Raw genomic sequence first — 19,255 nt, forward strand, 5'->3', positions numbered from 1 at the left:
TACCATTATAAGCAATAGGAACGACTAATGCTAGCTACTTCCGTGCACCCAGTGCCCACAGCACTGCCCACACAGATCCTCGAGTACAATTTTCGAGCAGCCTCTCGAATGAAATAAAAGGCGGCTTTCTCTCACAGCTGCTGCTCAACTCCCGCTCGCGAGCCTGTCTCCGGGTCCCTGGCGACAGCCTGCAGAGGCTGCCGGCTATTTTTACACTTCTGCACGTTCACGCGAAGTCCCTCCGCCTTCCAGATGTAGCGTGATCTCACCTGACACGTACAGCGAATTCGAGAATGCGCCGCAGTGTCCATTTTTGGCCCAGCGCGGTTCAAGTGATGCCTAATGGAAAGAGCTGGGGTATTCACAAGTGAGCATGAATGGAGAAGCTGCTCTGTATCTGAAGTTGAGTGTATGGCAGCAGCAGGCTCTATAAGAGGGAAACAGATTTTCCCAATGTCGTCCCGTTATAGCCATTCCCCATGATTTAGGAATCCATGTTGCACTGACATGACCCACTCATCTGCATATCCTCTTCTGTGCTGTTTACACTACAAACACCTATAAAGTTCACCAACTTGAGAGAACGCTGTTAGTGTAAACTTTATGTGTTGTAATTTTCTCTTCTTTTACATAAATCAATGTTCAACGTGCAAATCCCAGAAACATCATCTTGATAGCACATAAACATTGTTTCAGTTCTCAGTCTGCATTTTTTTCAAGTGAAATGCATATTGCTGAATGAAATAAAGCTAATTTGATTCATTTTGTGTGCATCTTTTTTATTATTACATTGTTGGATACTTAGTGAGAATCGCATTGGTATTAAATAACCTCCCTACTCTCTTCGGCTCTCATTGAAAAACACATAAAACCGAATTTGCAGTGGTTTTCTCTACACCACGAGTCAAACCCAGGGCCTGCAGACCAGATCCAGCCCCACACAAATTTTGACCCGGCCCACATATCACTCCAGACAATCAATTTAAGCTGGCCTGTGAAATAGTGTGGCTGTTTACACCCTGGCAGTATTCATTTGCAATGCAGAGCACACTGCGTGCTGCCCCCCACCTCCACCCCCCCGCCCTCCCCCCCCCCCCCCAAAAAAAGAAAAACTAATAATAATAATTATATTGTTGTGTGCATCAACTCATCAAATCACTTCCGAAAGAATGATGTGGAAAATACCACACAAGAACTAGACTTCACTTCCAGACAACCTGTAATTACACCAGCAACTGGAATTGTACACTTTCAGTTTTATTTTATTATTAATCATTATTTTTTCTCTCCCATTTTTCATTTTGGAGCATACACTACCCACATAGCATATTTCACATTTTCTTCTCAACCAGTTTAATTTAGGCGATGGCACATTTGCTTGCTGATCTTTTGGGTGGGGTTCGCCACTGGCATGCGTTCAGTTCTGAACACCTTACAACTCCTTCTGATTTGGTTTACTCTCCACAGTAGTACACTGTGAGTGATTATGGATCTTTCTGTTAAGGAATGGGACACATTTAGCTCCTCTGCATAACAGATTGACATCTTTTTGTCTAGGGAGGAGGAGGAGGGGGCATCTTCATGCCTTCTCAAATAACATCTATGGACAAGAACTGACATCAGATCTAAAAATTTCTGATGGCAACGTTTTGTTTGCCGCTCGCAGTTCATACCCCAGCACTCTTCAAAAGCTTGTATACTCTAGCTTTAAAACGTAGTTTTGTAAACATACAGCACAAGGCTCTTAGCTCTTTTTTGAGATGTGCTTTCGGTTTGAAACATTCCAGCGCGGCCCGTTTCCTGATTCATCTGGCGTACGGCCCCGGGCCCCCGGGCCAGTCTTGCATGACGTGCGGAATGTTGGTGGCATCCGTGCTGCACTGGGAAATCACCTGCTGCTGTGTGAGGAGGAGCTGCACTTTCAGAGCACAGTGGAGCACGGTGCGGCCAGGACGTCCGAAGCGGGACGTACGTTTCCGTCAGGGTGACCCACCGCGCCCCCGCCTCCCCATACGGGACCCCCGTTTCTGACGCCCTTGCAGCCAGCTGGCCTCTACCACCACGGAGGACACGAGCACTGGGGACAGCGTCACGCAGGGAGGGGCGGAGCCAGTTAGCGGGGGAGAGGACCGAGGGTCGTGTTTTCTTTTCCAGTCTAAAGGAACATCCTCTGGCGGAGGCAGACGTAGGTAATCCATTTCAGAAATGTAACCGGGCGTAAAAACGGGCCCCTGCATCTGCCGGTGGGAGAGGCGGCCGCGACGGTCGACGGAACCGCAGATGAAACGGCGGCGTCGCGGTCGCCGCGGTTCTATTCCCTCCCCTCCCGTTTGCCATGTGTCGCGGCACAGACATCCGCCGCTCTCCCAGAATTCCAGTCACAAGTTCCGTACTCATCTCCTCGGCCATCTGGCCCACGGCCTGGACTCTCAGTCATCTCTCCAGCACCGGCAGCAGCAGGCTCGTAATCTTACAACCGAGCCATCGGAGTCAGCGGCACGTTCACAATTTATCATTCACAGTAACAGGTGCGTACCAGCCCCCCTCAATTACCGGGCCATTATGAAAAAACATGCTAGGTGTTTAGCAAAATAACAACAGCACGCAAACAATCTAGAATGTTACAGCAAACTCAGAGATATCAAATGGAAAACAAGCCATTCGTGTACGGAATGGATCAGCATTCTGGAACGCAATGTTTCAAATAAATGTTGGCAGTTGGACAAAATAAACACTTAGTCAATTTGGCAGCAGTCAACTCTACTGGAGTGATATCTTAAAGTGTGCAAACATCAAATTGAAACAGAACCTGATGTATTCATCCTGATCTAGTAAGCACTAATGTATGGACAGGTTGATCTGACAAGTAGCCTAACACCGCCTAGATCCAGGCTGGATTCAATTTATGGCTTTCTCTACACTTACCAAGGAGCCATACAGACCTCCTTGCATCAATATAAATACGTACAACTTACATTAAACATGTGTGTTTTACCCATGTAATTTAAAAGACTTTAACTACTTAATGGTTACGGTCCCATATCACATTCGAATTGAATTTAACATTAATAACAATAAGCCTTCATACACTGAACTTGAGCAGTGGTGCCATTTTGTACGTAAGATCCAGGCCATTGAACAACCAGTACTCAGAAGAAAATGATGTAGATCCAGGCTTGGTCCTGTAATCAGTACTGTTCACAAAATAATGAAAGCTCACTGTAAGCCTGTTGGCCATGAACAAGTCCTTTCTGATTAAGGTACTTTCCACAAGCTCTACTTAGTCAGTTAGTCACAAGACAGAATAACCCGAGATGCAGTCAAGAGATGACACGCCTTAAAATTCCCTGTGTGGTGCAAATTTGCCTAACTGACTTGCCTGAAACAGAAGTTCCTCCTTGCAACTTACTTGAAGAAATAAGTATGCCTATCCAGCCTCTACGTCTTTGTTAAATCAAAGTGTCTGAAAAGACACAATAAAACGCATGATCACACACACGGTGCCTGTCATTTTTCAGCAGGGATCTCAGAATTCCAATTACACACAGTGTTCACATGCACTGTTGCTTGTCAAGCTTACACACAGTGGGGAAGGCAGTGTGGAGAACATGCCCTCCCTGTCAGTATGCTACTGGCCAGGGCTACTCATGAAGATGCACTCAAGTAATTCACCTGTACGTCATGTGTGATTCTGCCTTCTGACTGTTAATGGCTATGGAAAATATCTTTATAGAACTCCAGCTGAACCACAGAAGCCTTACGGACAAGAAAGACTCGATATCCCTCAGAGTTATTAGATGGCAAACATCTGATCATACTGCTTCATCTCCATTATGTCCCATTATCTTAATTCATCTCCTGATGAATTAAGAGTGACTTAATGAAGAATAAAATGTGCATAAATTATTGAATGACTTAGCAAGGAATCTAAATGTACTAAATGTACTGTAGTAAATTTAAACATGCATGTACATAAACATGCATGTAATGTAGTAAAAATCAATATCATGATAATGCCAGTAAATAAATGAACAGCCAAAGGAAGAACTCAATCCTGACATATTTGTTCAATGTAGAAAAGTTAAGTTTAAAAAAAATGGTCTGGTCTAATACTGCTTTCTTTAAATTTCTATCCTTAATATTATAACAAAGATTAAAAGCCAACCATTGCAGCGAAATGTCAGACTGCACATTAGCATGTCGTGAGCAGAGATAACCTACAGGATATAACCTTGGAAAACTTTAAATGCCTTGAAAAAGAAAGTTAAAACTCAAAGGCAATTAGATAAGATGAATGCTTACAAATTTATCTGAGAAGAATCAAAGTTCAGTCCTTTACTGACAAAGTCCAAAATTAATTGCTTAATTGGCTGTGCTTCAAGTAAGCAATTCAAATTTACTGATATCACAGTGAACACTGTCAACTGTGCGAATTTGAAAAATCCGTGTTTTAAAAGTTTCAGTTTAAGAAGTGTTGCGACAAATTTGCAAAAGTATTTGTTTTTGAGTCGCATACTTTAAGGAAAACGCCGTGTGTTTCAGGCAGCTGAACACACAGTTGCACAGCGAGGGTGAAGTCAGGCAGAGGATGTCCACTGTGCCCGCTGGTTTTTGTTACGGCCAATCGCGTGATGAATTAAGATCGTTGAAAACATGTGCTTAAACTCTTGCATAATTTTTTTCCATAAACTTACTTGAACACAATGCAGGTTTCAACAATAACAAGCCCACAGATTTTAGCTGTCAATCTATTTTACCGAGTTTGAAAACCCTTGGAGCAAGGCACTTTTCATAAATTTTCATAAAATTGTTAAATTTATGTTCTGTACATGCGATGTTTCAATATATCACAAGTTATTATGTTGACATAAGCATCCAGTGCTTTGCACAATTGAGCTGGCTATAATAGTAGGATTGTCTTTCAGTGGCACATCTGAGCCAAGAAAGACATTCTTATAATGGAAAAACATTTAGTTACCAGATCTGACAGATTTCATTAATGCGCAGCCAGATTTTTAACAAACCTATGCGTAGCTTTTTTTGCCCACACCCACTGGAGAACTGTCTCAGCACTGAAGTTGATCTTGTACAGGGATCAGAATGCCTTTAAGGCTGCCCAATTTTGAAGCAGAAAGTGTTACCGCCAAGCACCTGAACACTTATGCCCAAGCACCTGAACACTGCTGCCCCAGTACCTGAACACTTCTCCCCAAGTACCTGAACACTGCCGCCCAAGCACCTTAACACTGCTGCCCTATCATCTGCACAATGCTTCCCAAGCACAGACCTGAACACTGCTTCCCAAGTGCCTGAATACTGCTGCCGTAGCACCTGAACACTGCTTCCCAAGCACACCCCTGAACACCATGGCCTGGGTATACAGAGCAAAAGCAATACAAAAGGAAACCAGCACAGCTGACGAAAAGAAACATGAGCTCACCTGGTAATGGTGTATTCCCTGAGTCCTGAATGGAGGTTCATGGCTGAAAATGTACCTATACACCCCCTTAGCCGCTTGTCACGTCCTATCTTCCACGTGACGAACAGCGGGCTGCAGAAAGAGACAGAGGAAACACAGGTAAGTCAGAGTCTCAGAGACCTTACTGAACCACACAGCAAATGATGCATGCAGCTGTCGCTGAACATATTTACTCACTGCGTTTACATGGAGTCTGCTGCACGCGATGAATACAACTGTACTTTTCTGTCCGGGTGCGTGCCCCGCTAACATGTTTTTCTCAGGTCATAGGGAATAAAGCAATATTTCAGTACTTAAATTTTCACATGTACGATGTGGACATTTTTGTGCGAAACATACAATTACATCAGTTCCTTAGATGTGAATTTCTGGAACCAAATTTTTCAGGCAAAAGGGATGCTTGCAATGGAGTTTTTTTATTTATTTATTTTTTTCTTTAAACAAAAGCACTGTCAGCACACCAATAAACCCCTGGGGATGTGAAAAAATCCCATTTCTTGAGGCAGAGAGCGGACATCCACATCCAGATAAGCGGTCTGATTAATGTGAAAGCCACAGGCTCACCCTACATTCATTACTGCAATCGGCTAATGTGCGCTTGCAATTTAACTGACACCGGAGGAACAAATACAGCATTTGCTGTATTACAAACCGTTGCTAATTGTAAAGTGAGTTTATCACAAGATGGATGTTATTGTAAGTAACTACTGTGCCAATTAAAATTACTTAATGTAAACCCAGCTCTGCAAAAAAAATAAAAAATTTAAGAGATGGCTATACATTCAATTTAATATGAAAAAAAGTAACAATATCAACCAATCCACGTAAAGTTTTCTTGAATCTAGATAGCTGAGAGACTTCACTCTGCTGCTCGAAAGTTGCCATCTCTCACAATGTACAGCAGGAATTACGAGCTATGAAGTAACGCAATTCGTGGTGCACACTACGGAATGACACTGACAACCTGAAATAAATTTCCGCAATGCAGACAACTGTCCGTCTCAGAAGAGAAATTGCGCTGAACATTGAGTCCTGCAGATTTAACGTTAATGAAGATTAAACTCAATTGAATCGAGACAACTTGCTCCACAGGAGCAATAGGAACATCTTTAAGTCGCAGTCAGTCCTTTCCATCACTGCTTAAGTGCTCTGCATTTGGTTAATATCAGGCCTAGCGAGGCAAGTACCTCGTAGCTCTGGTAAATGTGAAAAAGATTATGCACATAACGCACTCGCCATCACATGGCGCTACATTTTTGTCATGTGGTTTGTCAACATTTTCTTATACACCATAAAAAACGTACTTGGGTCAAGCTGTCAACGGATAGGGGGGCCCAAGCATCATGAGGCAATGCATTCCACATTGTGAGATCTACAGCCAGACCAGTGCCTAAGACTCCGCGAGAAATAACTTATTTCATAGCTGCGGCCTCGTTTGACACGACCGCTCCAATGTTTGCATGTCCAGCATGCTGTTCAAATTTGACCAGATGTTGGCTGGGTTCACACTGACCTCCAAAGAACGCAAGGACCTCAGATAGCAGGCTATTACATTCCAAAACTGAGACTGGCTGTAAAATAATAATAATCATTTAATAAACCCCTTCTATATTTGAAACATGGAATCTGACAGCTCTTTGAATGACTTCCACCCTCACCCTTGTGACAGATAGCTCAAGCAAATTGAGCCCTCAGACTACCAAACACAGTGCATTCCAGCCACACAGCACATTTCAGTAAAACGTTCAAGGTGTTCAAGTCCAAGTTACAGCAAAATAAATACTAAGACTGATCAGCTATAAAGACCAGTTATAAGCCCTGCAGTCAATCCACAAGTCATACAGATAATGCAGTTTTCAACAGGCAACAAGCTTTGTGTTCCATTGAGTTCACTTGTGATTCACACAGTAGTGCCTGAGGAGAGAGAGAGACAGAAAGAGAAAAAAGGGAGAGAATGAAGCAAAAAGAAAAAGAAGAGACTTTCAAAACAATCACAGCAGGTCACTGCCTCTGCCACGTATGCCACATGATGCACTAAGCCCGTATTAATCTGGGCTCGATAAGAGAAGGGAAAATAGAAACGCTCTTAATCCCACAAACTCAACAAGATAGCCTGCGTCAGTGCCGGGGGTGTGTGTGTGTCTGTGTGGTTCTAACGGCACAGGCTCTCAGCCGCCAAGGCGCGGGCAGCCATGCCAGTTCACCAATCTGCTGCTGGGCTGTGCCTGCTATTAGCGGCACTCTGAAACCAAGGGATTCTATGCAGAATTCAGGCTAATGGGCCATGACCTGAAGCACAGACACATTTTCGGTCAATGGTGAAAACGTGGCTGTACACTTCTGCTCCTCATTCACAGTTTGCTAAAGGTCATTTTTTGTAACCTTTTAACTTATTCCAGTGCTTTTCATTTCATTTTTTTCTTTCATTCATCTATTATCTCCATACTGCAATGTTAAATGTACAATCTAAGCTGTATGAAATTACGCAATTACAACTACGGTGCCGCTTTTAGAAAGACCTATTGACTATCAAATCTTACCAAAATAATTTCAAAAAGGACATTACAAGACATGAATAACCTTTCGGCCTGGTTGTGACAATCCATAACCATTTACATTACTTAATATAAAATAAATAAAATATAACAGTATAATATAAAATGACAGAAATCCTGATGAGATGCTGTTTTGAATAGCTGGTTATCAGGGACCTTCACGCTTCATGAAGAGTTTAGAGTGCATTCACCCTCAGCACTGCAGTGAAGACCACTCTGCTGAACCCTGTCAGGTGCCTGGAAGTCTTAGCATACCAGGGATTCACTGACCACAAGGCAGTGTGACAACAACAAGAGATCGCCAACAAGATGGCGCCCATGTAAAAACAAAGGTTGGCGCGAGTTTGGAGAACGGGGGAACGGTCGTTTTTACGATTCATCAGCGAGGAGGCATTTGATCTGACCTTTTTCGGCTGTCAGACCACGGTGATTTCTGGCACAAATTAAATTCAACCCTGGGTGCAGGAGGTGAAATCCAAGAGAAGAGCCGTGCCATTTTTAAGATTAATAGCTTTTAATCTTGCAGAAGGAACCCCTGGCAAAAAAAAAAGGAGCCGGTTATAATGGCGGCCATAAATCTAATGGAAAACAAGCATGGCACAAAGCATGAAGGCTCCTCTCATTAATGCAGCACTGTACCGCACTGCTCGCCCACATCGCAAATAGGCACAGGCCCCATTTCTTAAAGGAAAGTGAAGAGGTCTGTCCTCCTTTCATTTTTTCCTTTTTTCAGACAGCAGGGAGGGATCATAGTTTATATGATGCCAGATTGGGGATCGAATGGGGGGGAACATGGGGGAACTCACATAGGCCCTGTGTGTGAATATGGGGCTGGATACTCAGAAAAGTCAATATGGAGATTCCTATTGTCAGGGGGGATTTATTTAACTGTGGCTGAAGCTGATTGGGTGCGCTGCTAATGAAAGGTCTTGACAGATTTATGCGGTTTATTTCTAGAAGGAAATAAAGTGAAAGCCCAGGTTTTAACAGCAAATAAATTTTAAAATATTATTATTTTTTATCAAGGATGGCATTCTTCATTAAATTACAGTGTCAACGGAGTCTGAAAATGAGAAAACTCTGAATGTCCTCTTGTATTGCACCTGAACGCATTACATTAAAATGAAACGTATTATCAAGCCATGACCAAGACCAGGCCAGCTTCAATGGTCAATACTACTCTCAATGCAGGCCAGTGCTAACCAACCCTGCTCCAGGAGATTTACCATCCGGGAGGTTTTCATGTCATCACCTGACTCCACCAATTAGCAGCTCAACAAGATCTCGTTGAATTAGGTGTGCTTTGTTAGGGTTGGAGTGAAAACCCACAGGACGGTAGATCTCCAAGAACAGGGTTGGTTAACACTGCCGTAGGCCATCTGGACTGGCTTTCCTAAGACCAGCTACTCTGCCATGGACTCCCCAAACCCCACCCTGTTCCCTCATCAGACATAAACACAAGACCCTCCCCCACTTTATTCAGCGAACAGAAGGTCATTCTACAGCAAATTATTTTGCTAGAGTACTGAAACCTGACTATTAATTTATTGCTGGAGTTGAACTTTGAAAAAGGTGAAATTGACAAATCATTATTTCTGAAATAACGTTTTGAAAAAAGAAATGTCATAAGTCTGACATTAGAACATCGTGTGAATATCCTTGAACATTCAGGCGATAAACTGCGCTTCGCTGAAAGGAAAAAAAGAAAAAAAAAACATTTCCCCCACTAACTTGCACATGCAATTTGAAATCCTGACGACATATAGACACGTGCAGTAGCCATTGGTCAGTGTTAGAAAAGCTCCCCAGTGTTTCCAGGGAGACGGCCGCATGACGGGCAGGGAGCATTTTTTCTCAAGCTTCTCTGACCGTGAGGATGTGATTCAACTGTGCAAGCTGCACTCTGTCCCAGCAAGGGCGTGCAGAAAACGCAATCGCAAAGCTAACTCAATTTTCCCCTTTCTGAGTACACTGATTATAGAGGACTCCGTGACTTACATGATTCTTTATAAGCTCCACTGTGTGCTTCAGCAAGCTTGAAAAGACAATTTATTGTGTTAAAAAATATAAAACCAAAAATGTGATTCATTCTTGACAAAACTCATGTAATGCTATTGCAATAATATAACATGTTGTTTCAAATGAATTTGACTATCATGGTGTTTCTCTATATTTAAAACATCCAGCACTGAACCTCCTGAAAGCTCCAAACGGGTGTTAATTGTATTTAGGCCAAATTTTTGGCAACATTACTTTCTGATTCAATATGTCTAGCCAAAAACTCAAACACACAAAACACATTTTATCCAACAGAAATGTGTACCTTAGGAAAACCTGGTATCAGGTTTCCTATTTTCCGGTTTTTCTGTGAAGCGTCTTTATGATAGCACCTCCGTAAAAATCACTATGCAAATAAAACTGACCTGAATTGGGGGGAAAATCAATTAGCAGAATGTTTTCTCATTTTTATTGGAAACAAGTTGCATAATTTATTTTTCTCAATGATGCCTATGAATACTGTGAAATTCATACCTGCACAGCAGAATAACACAGTGCATAACACAGCAGATTCAGCAGTGTCAGGGCCCAAGTGATGCCACAGGATCAGTGCATTCTCTAAGCCTTGCTGGAAGAGATTACGAGAGAGAGAGAACAACTTGTTCTTTTCTCCATATAAAAATGTCTTGTATTGCTAAAATACACAGAATAATTTAAGCAATATAAAACTATCATTGCTTAAAGACAGAATTTTCTGCAGTGCAGCGACTAAGTATTTGGACAGGGACACTACTTCTTGTTGTTTTGCTTCTGTACTCCATCACATTGTATTTGAAATGAAACAATGACTATGAGGTTAGTGTAGACTGTCATATTTAATTTAAGGGTACTTGCATCCATATCGGGTGATCAATGTAGGAATTACAGCCCGTTTTACATACAGTCCCCTCATTTTAAGGGAGCAAACGTAATTCAACAAATTAACATAATCTTAAATTAAGTCATCATATTCAATGACAATGACTGCCTGAAGTCTGTGACCAACAGACATCACCAAACACTGGGTATCTTCCCTGGTGGTGCTCTGTCAGGCCTGCACTGCAGCCATCTTCACTTCCTGTTTGTTCTGGGGCATTTTGCCACCAGTCTTGTCTTCAATGAAACACATGATCAATTGGATTCAGGATGGGTGACTGATTTGGTGAAGAACATTGAACTTTTAGGCCCTGAAAAACTCCCTGGTTGCTTTAGCAGTGTATTTAGGGTCATTGTCCTCCTGCAAAGTGAAGCACCATCCAGTGGATTTTGAGGCATTTGGTTGCATCTGATCAGAAAAGAGGTTTCTGTACACTTCAGAATTTACCTTGCTGCTGCCATCAGCAGTCACATCATCAATGAAGACAAGTGAGCCAGTTCCAGTGGCAGCCATACATGCCCAAGCCATAATACTACCTCTACCATTTTTCACAGATGGTGGTTTGAATCATGAGCAGTTCCTTCTCTGCATTTTTCTCTTTCCATCACTTTGGTACAGTTTAATACACATCTCATCTGTCCATAAAAGTTTGTTCTAGAACTCTACAACTTTTAAATCTACTTTTTTCTTTACCAAACTCTAACCTGGCCGTTCTGTTGAGGCCTATAAGTGGTTTGTATCTTGTGGTAAATGGACTGCATTTATATAGCGCTTTTATCCAAAGCGCTTTACAATTGATGCCTCTCATTCGCCTGAGCAGTTAGGGGTTAGGGGTTAGGTGTCTTGCTCAAGGACACTTCAACACGCCCAGGGCGGGGTTTGAACCGGCAACCCTCCGACTGCCAGACAATCGGTCTTACCTCCTGAGCTATGTCGCCCCGTGGTGAACCGACTGAGGTTATGCCAGCGTATCTTCTCTCTATAGTAGCCTTTGACACATCTATAACTACATCCTAAAGCGTGTTCTTGATCTGTTTGACAGTTCAAATCAATTTAAAGTATTTTTCGGTCATCCACTACCAGTGCTGAGCTCACCCTGCTTCACTGCCATTGACAAATATTTGTTCCTCATGTTGAGAGGAGAGCAACAGACTCCAAATGCAAATAACCACACCTAGAATCAACTCTAGCTTTCTTGTGCATGAACTAATAAAGAAAAGGCACAGCTGGCCAAGAAGCAACTGAGCAGCCAAGTTTCCAATTGCTTTTGCTCCCCGAAAATGGGAGAACTGCATAGAAAATGGCTGTAATTCCTACAGGGATCTGATATGGATGTAAATACCCTCATATTGAAGCTGACAGTCTGTACTTTAACCACATAATCGTGGTTTTATTCAGAAACCAATGGGCCGGAGTACAGAGCCAAAACAACAAAAATTGTGTCAGCGTCCAAATACTTACACACTGCATTTACTTGTTCAGACAAAAGTACAATACCTATACATGGTCATGATTTTCAATATTTAGCGATGAACGAACACGGAAAACTAACTACAAGTGTTAAGCCATGGAACATTACTTATTTATTTATGAGAAGGAAAATAATTTATCTAGCTGGCTAAAGTGACAATGGGGGTAAATCAATTATGGTCAACAATAAGAAAGTATTAGTCTGCATAGGAAAAGTGCTGCAGACACGCAGCCTTCTTAATGTGGATCAGAGGGCGTCAGTGCAAACCCACCAGGAAATGATGTCGCGGTCGTTAACGACGACCAGCCCTGATTAAATTATGTAACTAGGAGGAGAGCGAACGCAGGCATCCTAGAACTCCACCGTTTGGGACATGCACAGACACGCCTGCTCAAAGACAGCAGTGTCACTAGATGGGAATTCCAGATCAACTGGACAGTTACCGCCTCAGATGGAAGTTACTGCCTCAGTGGGGGGGGGGGGGGGGGAACAATCACTGGTGACCAGCTTTTTTCTTTTTTTTTTTCTCGCCCAGTGAGTCTGTAACAGAGGTCAACATGGAGCTTATTAAAGCTGCCAGAATCACTTGAATTGCAATTGCTGCAGGTGAAAGAATAAAGGTTGAAAATGATTAGTTATTTAAATGTATTTGGATAGGTATTCTATATACCAATGCAGAATCACATTACGTATTGAGGGGTCATATACAATGCCTATACAACAGCAAATTTAGCACATTTTAAAGTTTCCTACAGAATGACCACTCTAAATCCTAACAAAAACTAACATCTGTCACCTTCTAACCCTCATGTCAACACACACAACTGTGTCTCAGTCTTTTGCATCATCACATGCCACAAATGTTTTAGCTTCTTTGATGAAATGGCCACACTTTTCACAATTAGGACTCCTTTCATTTTACCCATCAGTTTTTAATCAATCAAAAATGCAACCTCATTTAAAATAATTTCTGGCGTAGAGCAGATTAAAAATTCTGAAATATGGGGCATTTTATACTTCATGGCATCCACAGCAATATCCAACATAATGTGGCCTGAGAAGGTAAAGCACCCCTGTACAGTGTGTTTTCACTGAAAACCAGCAAACACAGGGGTCCCCCAGGACTGAGTTTCACAACTGCTGTCCCTGACCTAGGCAACAGAGAAGCTGAGGAAATGGATTTAGTCTTGAGGTAAGCAGGCACTCAATTCTGAGCTGATCGCCCATTTAAAAAAAAAAAAGTTTTAAATTATGATGCCCTGAGAAATATGTGCAAAATATAGCCGTACTGCATGATAAGAATACTGATCAGACTGAAGACCACTGGACTTCCTTGAGAAGGGATATAGGCCTATAAGTTACTATGACAGCACACTGCATTTCAGATTAGGCTAATGGTGGCATCAGGATTTTCCACCTTTAACAAAGGGCAAAAGGAACGCCTCGCTGCACACAATGCAGAACATGATGGTCTGATATTCACAATCACACGTCTTGTGAAACAGCCACGGCTGTCGCTGCAAACAATGCACTCAACCATGTCAATGCCGCAGAAAAAGCATCTCAAAATTATCAATGCACGCTGTTTGACTCACGCCACAGAAAGGGGCTAGAAGTTAGAACAATTGAGGTGACACTCAGCCGGATTAAACAAATGACGTCCTTTTGCAGCAGATCATTAAGCTGACAGAGGGCTTTTGAGAGATGAGTAACAAACGTTCGGCTGGAAAACAAACAAAGCAATTTGTTACACAGCGGAACAGCACCTATGACGCGATTGATTTCGCTTCCAACCAACAGGCTGCTGTGACCGCTGTCATATCTGAAAAGAAGGCCCTTCCACCAAGAGCTGACGAGCAATGCGTGCCCCTAGCTGATAAAATTTTTTTAAATCCCAGATACGAAAAGCAAATACCCCATCAAATGTGTGGTTTTACCCTCACAACACATTCTGCCATTATGTTAGCATGTCGGTTTTAACTGATATTCCCAAGGTGAAAAAAATCAAAGTCAAAACCAATCTGCGACAGAGTTGCAACAAAGATAATAAATATCTTAGTCGATGTTTAAACAAAGCTAAATAGCCTGCCTGGATGAGCTCTTTGCTCCTTGGGCCATTTAAGATAAAAACAACACCAGCTAAAACAAATTAACATCATAGATGAAATGGTCCTACACTTCAGTAAGACTTAGCCTATTTGGCACAGGAGCAGAATGTGATTCTGTCCAGCGGCTGAACAGAGGAATAGATTGGTGCTGCTTAATAGCTGGGACAATTATAGCACCTTTACCTGGGTTAAAAAAAATTAAAATAAACTAAACCCAAAGAACAAAATGATCAGGAAAAGACTAGACTGACATTTCCACATCAAAGTGGCTCATTAACAGTGAACCCTGAGAGTGACTAACGAAGAGATCAGACATTGAAATGACTGTCGTGTTCCGTTAATTAGCCTAATTGTGCAAAATATCTTTTACTTTTGGCATGAGTAAGCACTCCTTGTTCTTCTGGTTAGTTTTTTTTTTTTTAAATCCAGGATTCTTTTTAGAAACAATGCTGCATTGAGAGATGTGTTTTTTTTTGTTTTTTTTTTAAAGGTGAAACCACTGTCAGTAGAAGACTATGTTCTAGCATGGTGGAAACAGACGGTTGCATGAAACACCCTCAGCCCGCATGGCTGAAGAGACACTGTGGTCACATATAGTCAAACCAAGTCCAGCAGACTACAGGTATACTATTGTGCTTTAAATGAATCCACACCCAAATCTGTGAGATGTACAAAATACATTGTTCCAGGCATTTTTTGTTTCTGCTACAACTGAGGCAATACAAAGCTACTACAACAAAATTAGAACAAACTCTGCCACCGGTTTCATCGCCCACCTTGAAATATATTCTTTCACACTGTTCAAACTGGAGGAAATGAGAAAACTGTTAAAAATCTTCATTGAGCTACCCTGACTGAGCAGCTTAAACAGTGCACAGCCATACCAGATTTGACAGACTGTGACACTGGAGTCAAATATTGCCAGAAAAAAAGCATAGGGCTGCAAACCTAAGAGGCATGGAGCATAAAAGAAAATGCTCACTCAAGCTTGTGCTTTCTTAAAAGGTTCTCTAAAACTTATTCAGGCCTATATTGTGCATGAAGCAATTATTTTAGCTGAGCAGACCATGCTTGACTAGTTTTTCCATTGGTTTCTGTCCCTACTGACGACAGGGCTGAAAGACAGCAATGTCAATCCTCAGAATCAACCACTCCACCAGGCATATTACTGAGCGCTAGTGGTGTCTTTGTAATCTCTCACAGGATTTGATGCAGCAATTCAATTGACCTTCCGCGAGGAGCTTTAAGTACATAAATAAAAGCGCGAGCCACGGACAGGTGTTGTGTTGAGGTGAGCACGTTCTGATTGGGCTGCACAGTAACATTAATCTACTTTGCTGCCTAACCAGTCTCTCAATGTAAATCTTTGTAGCCATTTACAACAATCCTAAATCCACTGTTAGTCTAATTGTAGAACCCACAGAGAATACTATGCGTTACAAATAATACAAGCTCTGTGTTAACGTTAGCTAGGCCAACCGAATCCAATCTGGACGTGGTTTTCTATGTTCTTTTTCACATTACGTTTTCCACATTATACGGAATAAGGAATCATCCATTAAAATGCACCGTCTCTGTCTCTCGCTCTCTCACTTACTTACTCACATCTTTCATTTCTCAAAACAAAAAAGCAATTGCCAAGAGATTTTAAATATTAGGGGGACGTTAACATGCCTGATCTTTTTTATCCAGAAGCAAAACTGTGACCGTCATACTTGGCAGACGCATCCAGATAGCTACCGTTAACTAAATAACTACATGACACTGCCAACAAGTAATTAAATAAAGATAGTACTTAATCTGTGTGTGGTTTGGACCAATACTGGTTTACCACATTGTTAGTTATGTTCTCCAACTGTCATCAACCAGAGTCCCTTTCAACATACCTTTTTTCCAATATACTGCGAGAGCTCTACAAACACTGGTAGTATTGTTTACTATACTTAGCCTGTATGCTAGCTACATATAGCAACTATGCAGTTAGCTAACGTTAGAGCCAGCACTGCAAACACACAACAAACTAACACTAGCTACTGTACTGGGCTAACTTTGTAGAAGAGTTTGTTAAAGTATGGCGTGTGGCAACCACAAGTGTAGCTTTTATTCTTAAGACAATATTACAAATAACACTAAAAATAATAGCCAGACGGTTAGCGATAATATTCACACCTTTCGTCCGAGAAAACTGACACTAGCTGGCCATTTAATCATATTTTTCACAGGCAGGGTAGTGCCAGTCGAAAATCACCTACAAGGAAGCTAACCTTAGCTAGCTAATATTCATTTGTTACCAAGGGGACCACTACGAGGAAACAAAACATTAAACATAGCTTATCTAGCTCGATGCCTTCAGCATCACGGTCGATGTTTTCAAGTTCTCGATTTCTCACTTCTGTAACCTTTCATCAAACGGAACTTTTGTGGACAGATAGCTAACACTTAACATTCGCAAGATTTGTCATTTGCAATACGTTCGAATGTCTTGCTTTTTCACCCAGGTTCCTAATGCGATATGCTGTAGCCAACCAGCTAACCTTATCGTGCGAGCAATCATGGAATTGCTTTTTTCCTCCGAAACAAACATTAGCTAGTATTAGCTAATTGAGGCGGCTGTCACATACCACTGACATTTAGGCAGCCAGCAAGCTACAAATAACAACCGACAGCAATACCATAATTTGTTAGCCATTATAGCTAGGTAAAATTACTTACTAAGGATCGTTTGTAAACCTAGGTTGTCGTGGGGGCTGGTATCCGTACAGATGGCAATAAAGTACGTCGAAACAAAAGCAGCACATCTCCGCCGAAACAACCATCTTCCTGCCCCCGCTACACGAGCCTGGTCCGGGGCTGTGGTTCGAAGAGAGTGCAGCTGAGTTGTAGCCTCCCGGAGTTGGGGACAGCGAGTTGGTGTTGTTGCTACTGCTACCCCCCGGACCCCCAAGGCCATTCACCCGATTCACACTCCCTGCCGCTACAGTCGAGGGAGAACCAATCCCCAAGTCCGATCCGCAATGTCCTGTCCCTACTACCCCACTCCCCGCCCCGCCAGGGCCCCCTGACCCGGGGGACCCCGACAGCTTCTGTTTCTTCACCCCGCAGCACCCGGCCGCCATCTTTGAACAATCCGCACCGACACACCGCTTCCTACCCATCGCTGTCAACGCTGGATGGGCGGGGAGAATGGGAAACACCGACCAGACGTAGAATTCCCACTACTGCGTCAACACGCAGCAACGTCCCCTCTTCCGTCTTTTCCAAATTAAGGGCAACTGCAGTTACCCAAACCATCATATTTAATACCCAATCATTTCAAGGCCTCGGGGATTGAAATGCTGAGGGGGCGGTAAGGAGCTACACTGATGCAGTGCCCTCCCCCTTCCTTAATCGTTTCACTTATGCGAAGTGCCTTGAACTAATGCACTTGTTGTATGTCGCTCTGGATAAGAGCGTCTGCTAAATGCCTGTAATGTAATGTAATGTAAAGTGGCTGCTGATTTACCAAGTGAGGCGTTTAAACATGACATTTACCTGCCCATGTTGTAGACATCTGATGAGGAAAAAGGAAGCCTCTTTAGAGTTTGGAACTATGGATACAGCCTGGAACTCTTATTTTTACTATTGTCAGTAAGGTAGCTTTGAATGTATAAATGATGATGATATAAACTATTTGAAACAAATGAGCAGTGCCACAAAACATTACTGAGAACTGATAGATTATACTTTTTAACAACTGTTCATGAAAATAATAAATATGGATTGTGATATATTCATGAAAATGTACACTGAAGTTATTTTCTGTGTTGAAAAAAGCCCTACATCAGTCAGATGACTGACAGAAGCATTTTAAACATGACACCTGGTGAAAAACAATAAATAAAAATACAGAAAGGATCCATCATGTTCATATACTTGTACTCACTGTAGGGATGTGAGAGGGAGAGCATTGCTTCTTTTCTGAAGATGAGCATCACCACGATATGTAGAAGTTTGCTAAGATAAGCAACAATCAGGGCATTACTGCTAAACGCACATGTTGACATCACTCCAACAAAAAAAAACTTGGGGATAAACATTTATGATGTACCCAAGTCATCTATTATCTTTTCTTAAGAATACAAGGAAGACCTACTAAGCAGAAAGCATGCAACTGTAACCAGGCAATGCCACTTTCTGATACCAGCGACTCAGTAATCAAACACTTCCATTTTCTTCCAGCAGATGGCACTACAGAACTACACAATGAGGCCATCTACTTCAGTTTCATCAAATCAATGTTCATAACTAATGATCTTTAGTTATACCACAAAGCTCTTATTAACAAAACAATACAACTCATTGATAACTAATCAGTTACTTGATAATTAATCTGGTTCTACAATAAACCACATGATATCACCAGCATCTTTTTAAAAAATGTATCTGATGCTACTTTATTTTCAATGGTATTAAGGCTACGTCATGCCACAAACATAATTTTGAGCGCCAGTCTTCTTTGTAGGAGAACAAAAAGCTGTTGTAATTATAGGTACTTAAGGTGGCTTCCCTCAAATGCATAAATTATAATTCTCCAAAGCTATTTTTAATTTGTTTACTTTATTTTAGTAGCACTCATAAATTTATTCACAGCCTGGGTAACGACCAAACCACATTTGAACACACTGTCATCACGTGCTGCTATATGCTTTAGTGTGGTGTTGAATACCTTATGGGCAACACCATGGAGTG

At 41.9% G+C, this 19,255-nt stretch overlaps 1 protein-coding gene across 1 annotated transcript in view; it reads right to left on the reverse strand.

The window, feature by feature from the left end:
- The window catches only part of LOC118224353 (AMME syndrome candidate gene 1 protein-like), a 34,258-nt gene extending 16,381 nt beyond the window's left edge, over positions 1–17,877 (reverse strand). The window contains exons 1-2 of the mRNA XM_035411809.1: positions 17,240–17,877; positions 5,441–5,551 (exon numbers count right to left, since the gene is read on the reverse strand). Of these exons, the coding sequence (XP_035267700.1) occupies positions 5,441–5,551; positions 17,240–17,682 (554 nt within the window). The 5' untranslated portion in view covers positions 17,683–17,877. The remainder of the gene's footprint in view (positions 1–5,440; positions 5,552–17,239) is intronic.
- Positions 17,878–19,255: the final 1,378 nt, after the last annotated feature.

The sequence above is a fragment of the Anguilla anguilla genome, chromosome 3, assembly GCF_013347855.1.
Source record: "Anguilla anguilla isolate fAngAng1 chromosome 3, fAngAng1.pri, whole genome shotgun sequence".
NCBI lineage: Eukaryota > Metazoa > Chordata > Actinopteri > Anguilliformes > Anguillidae > Anguilla > Anguilla anguilla.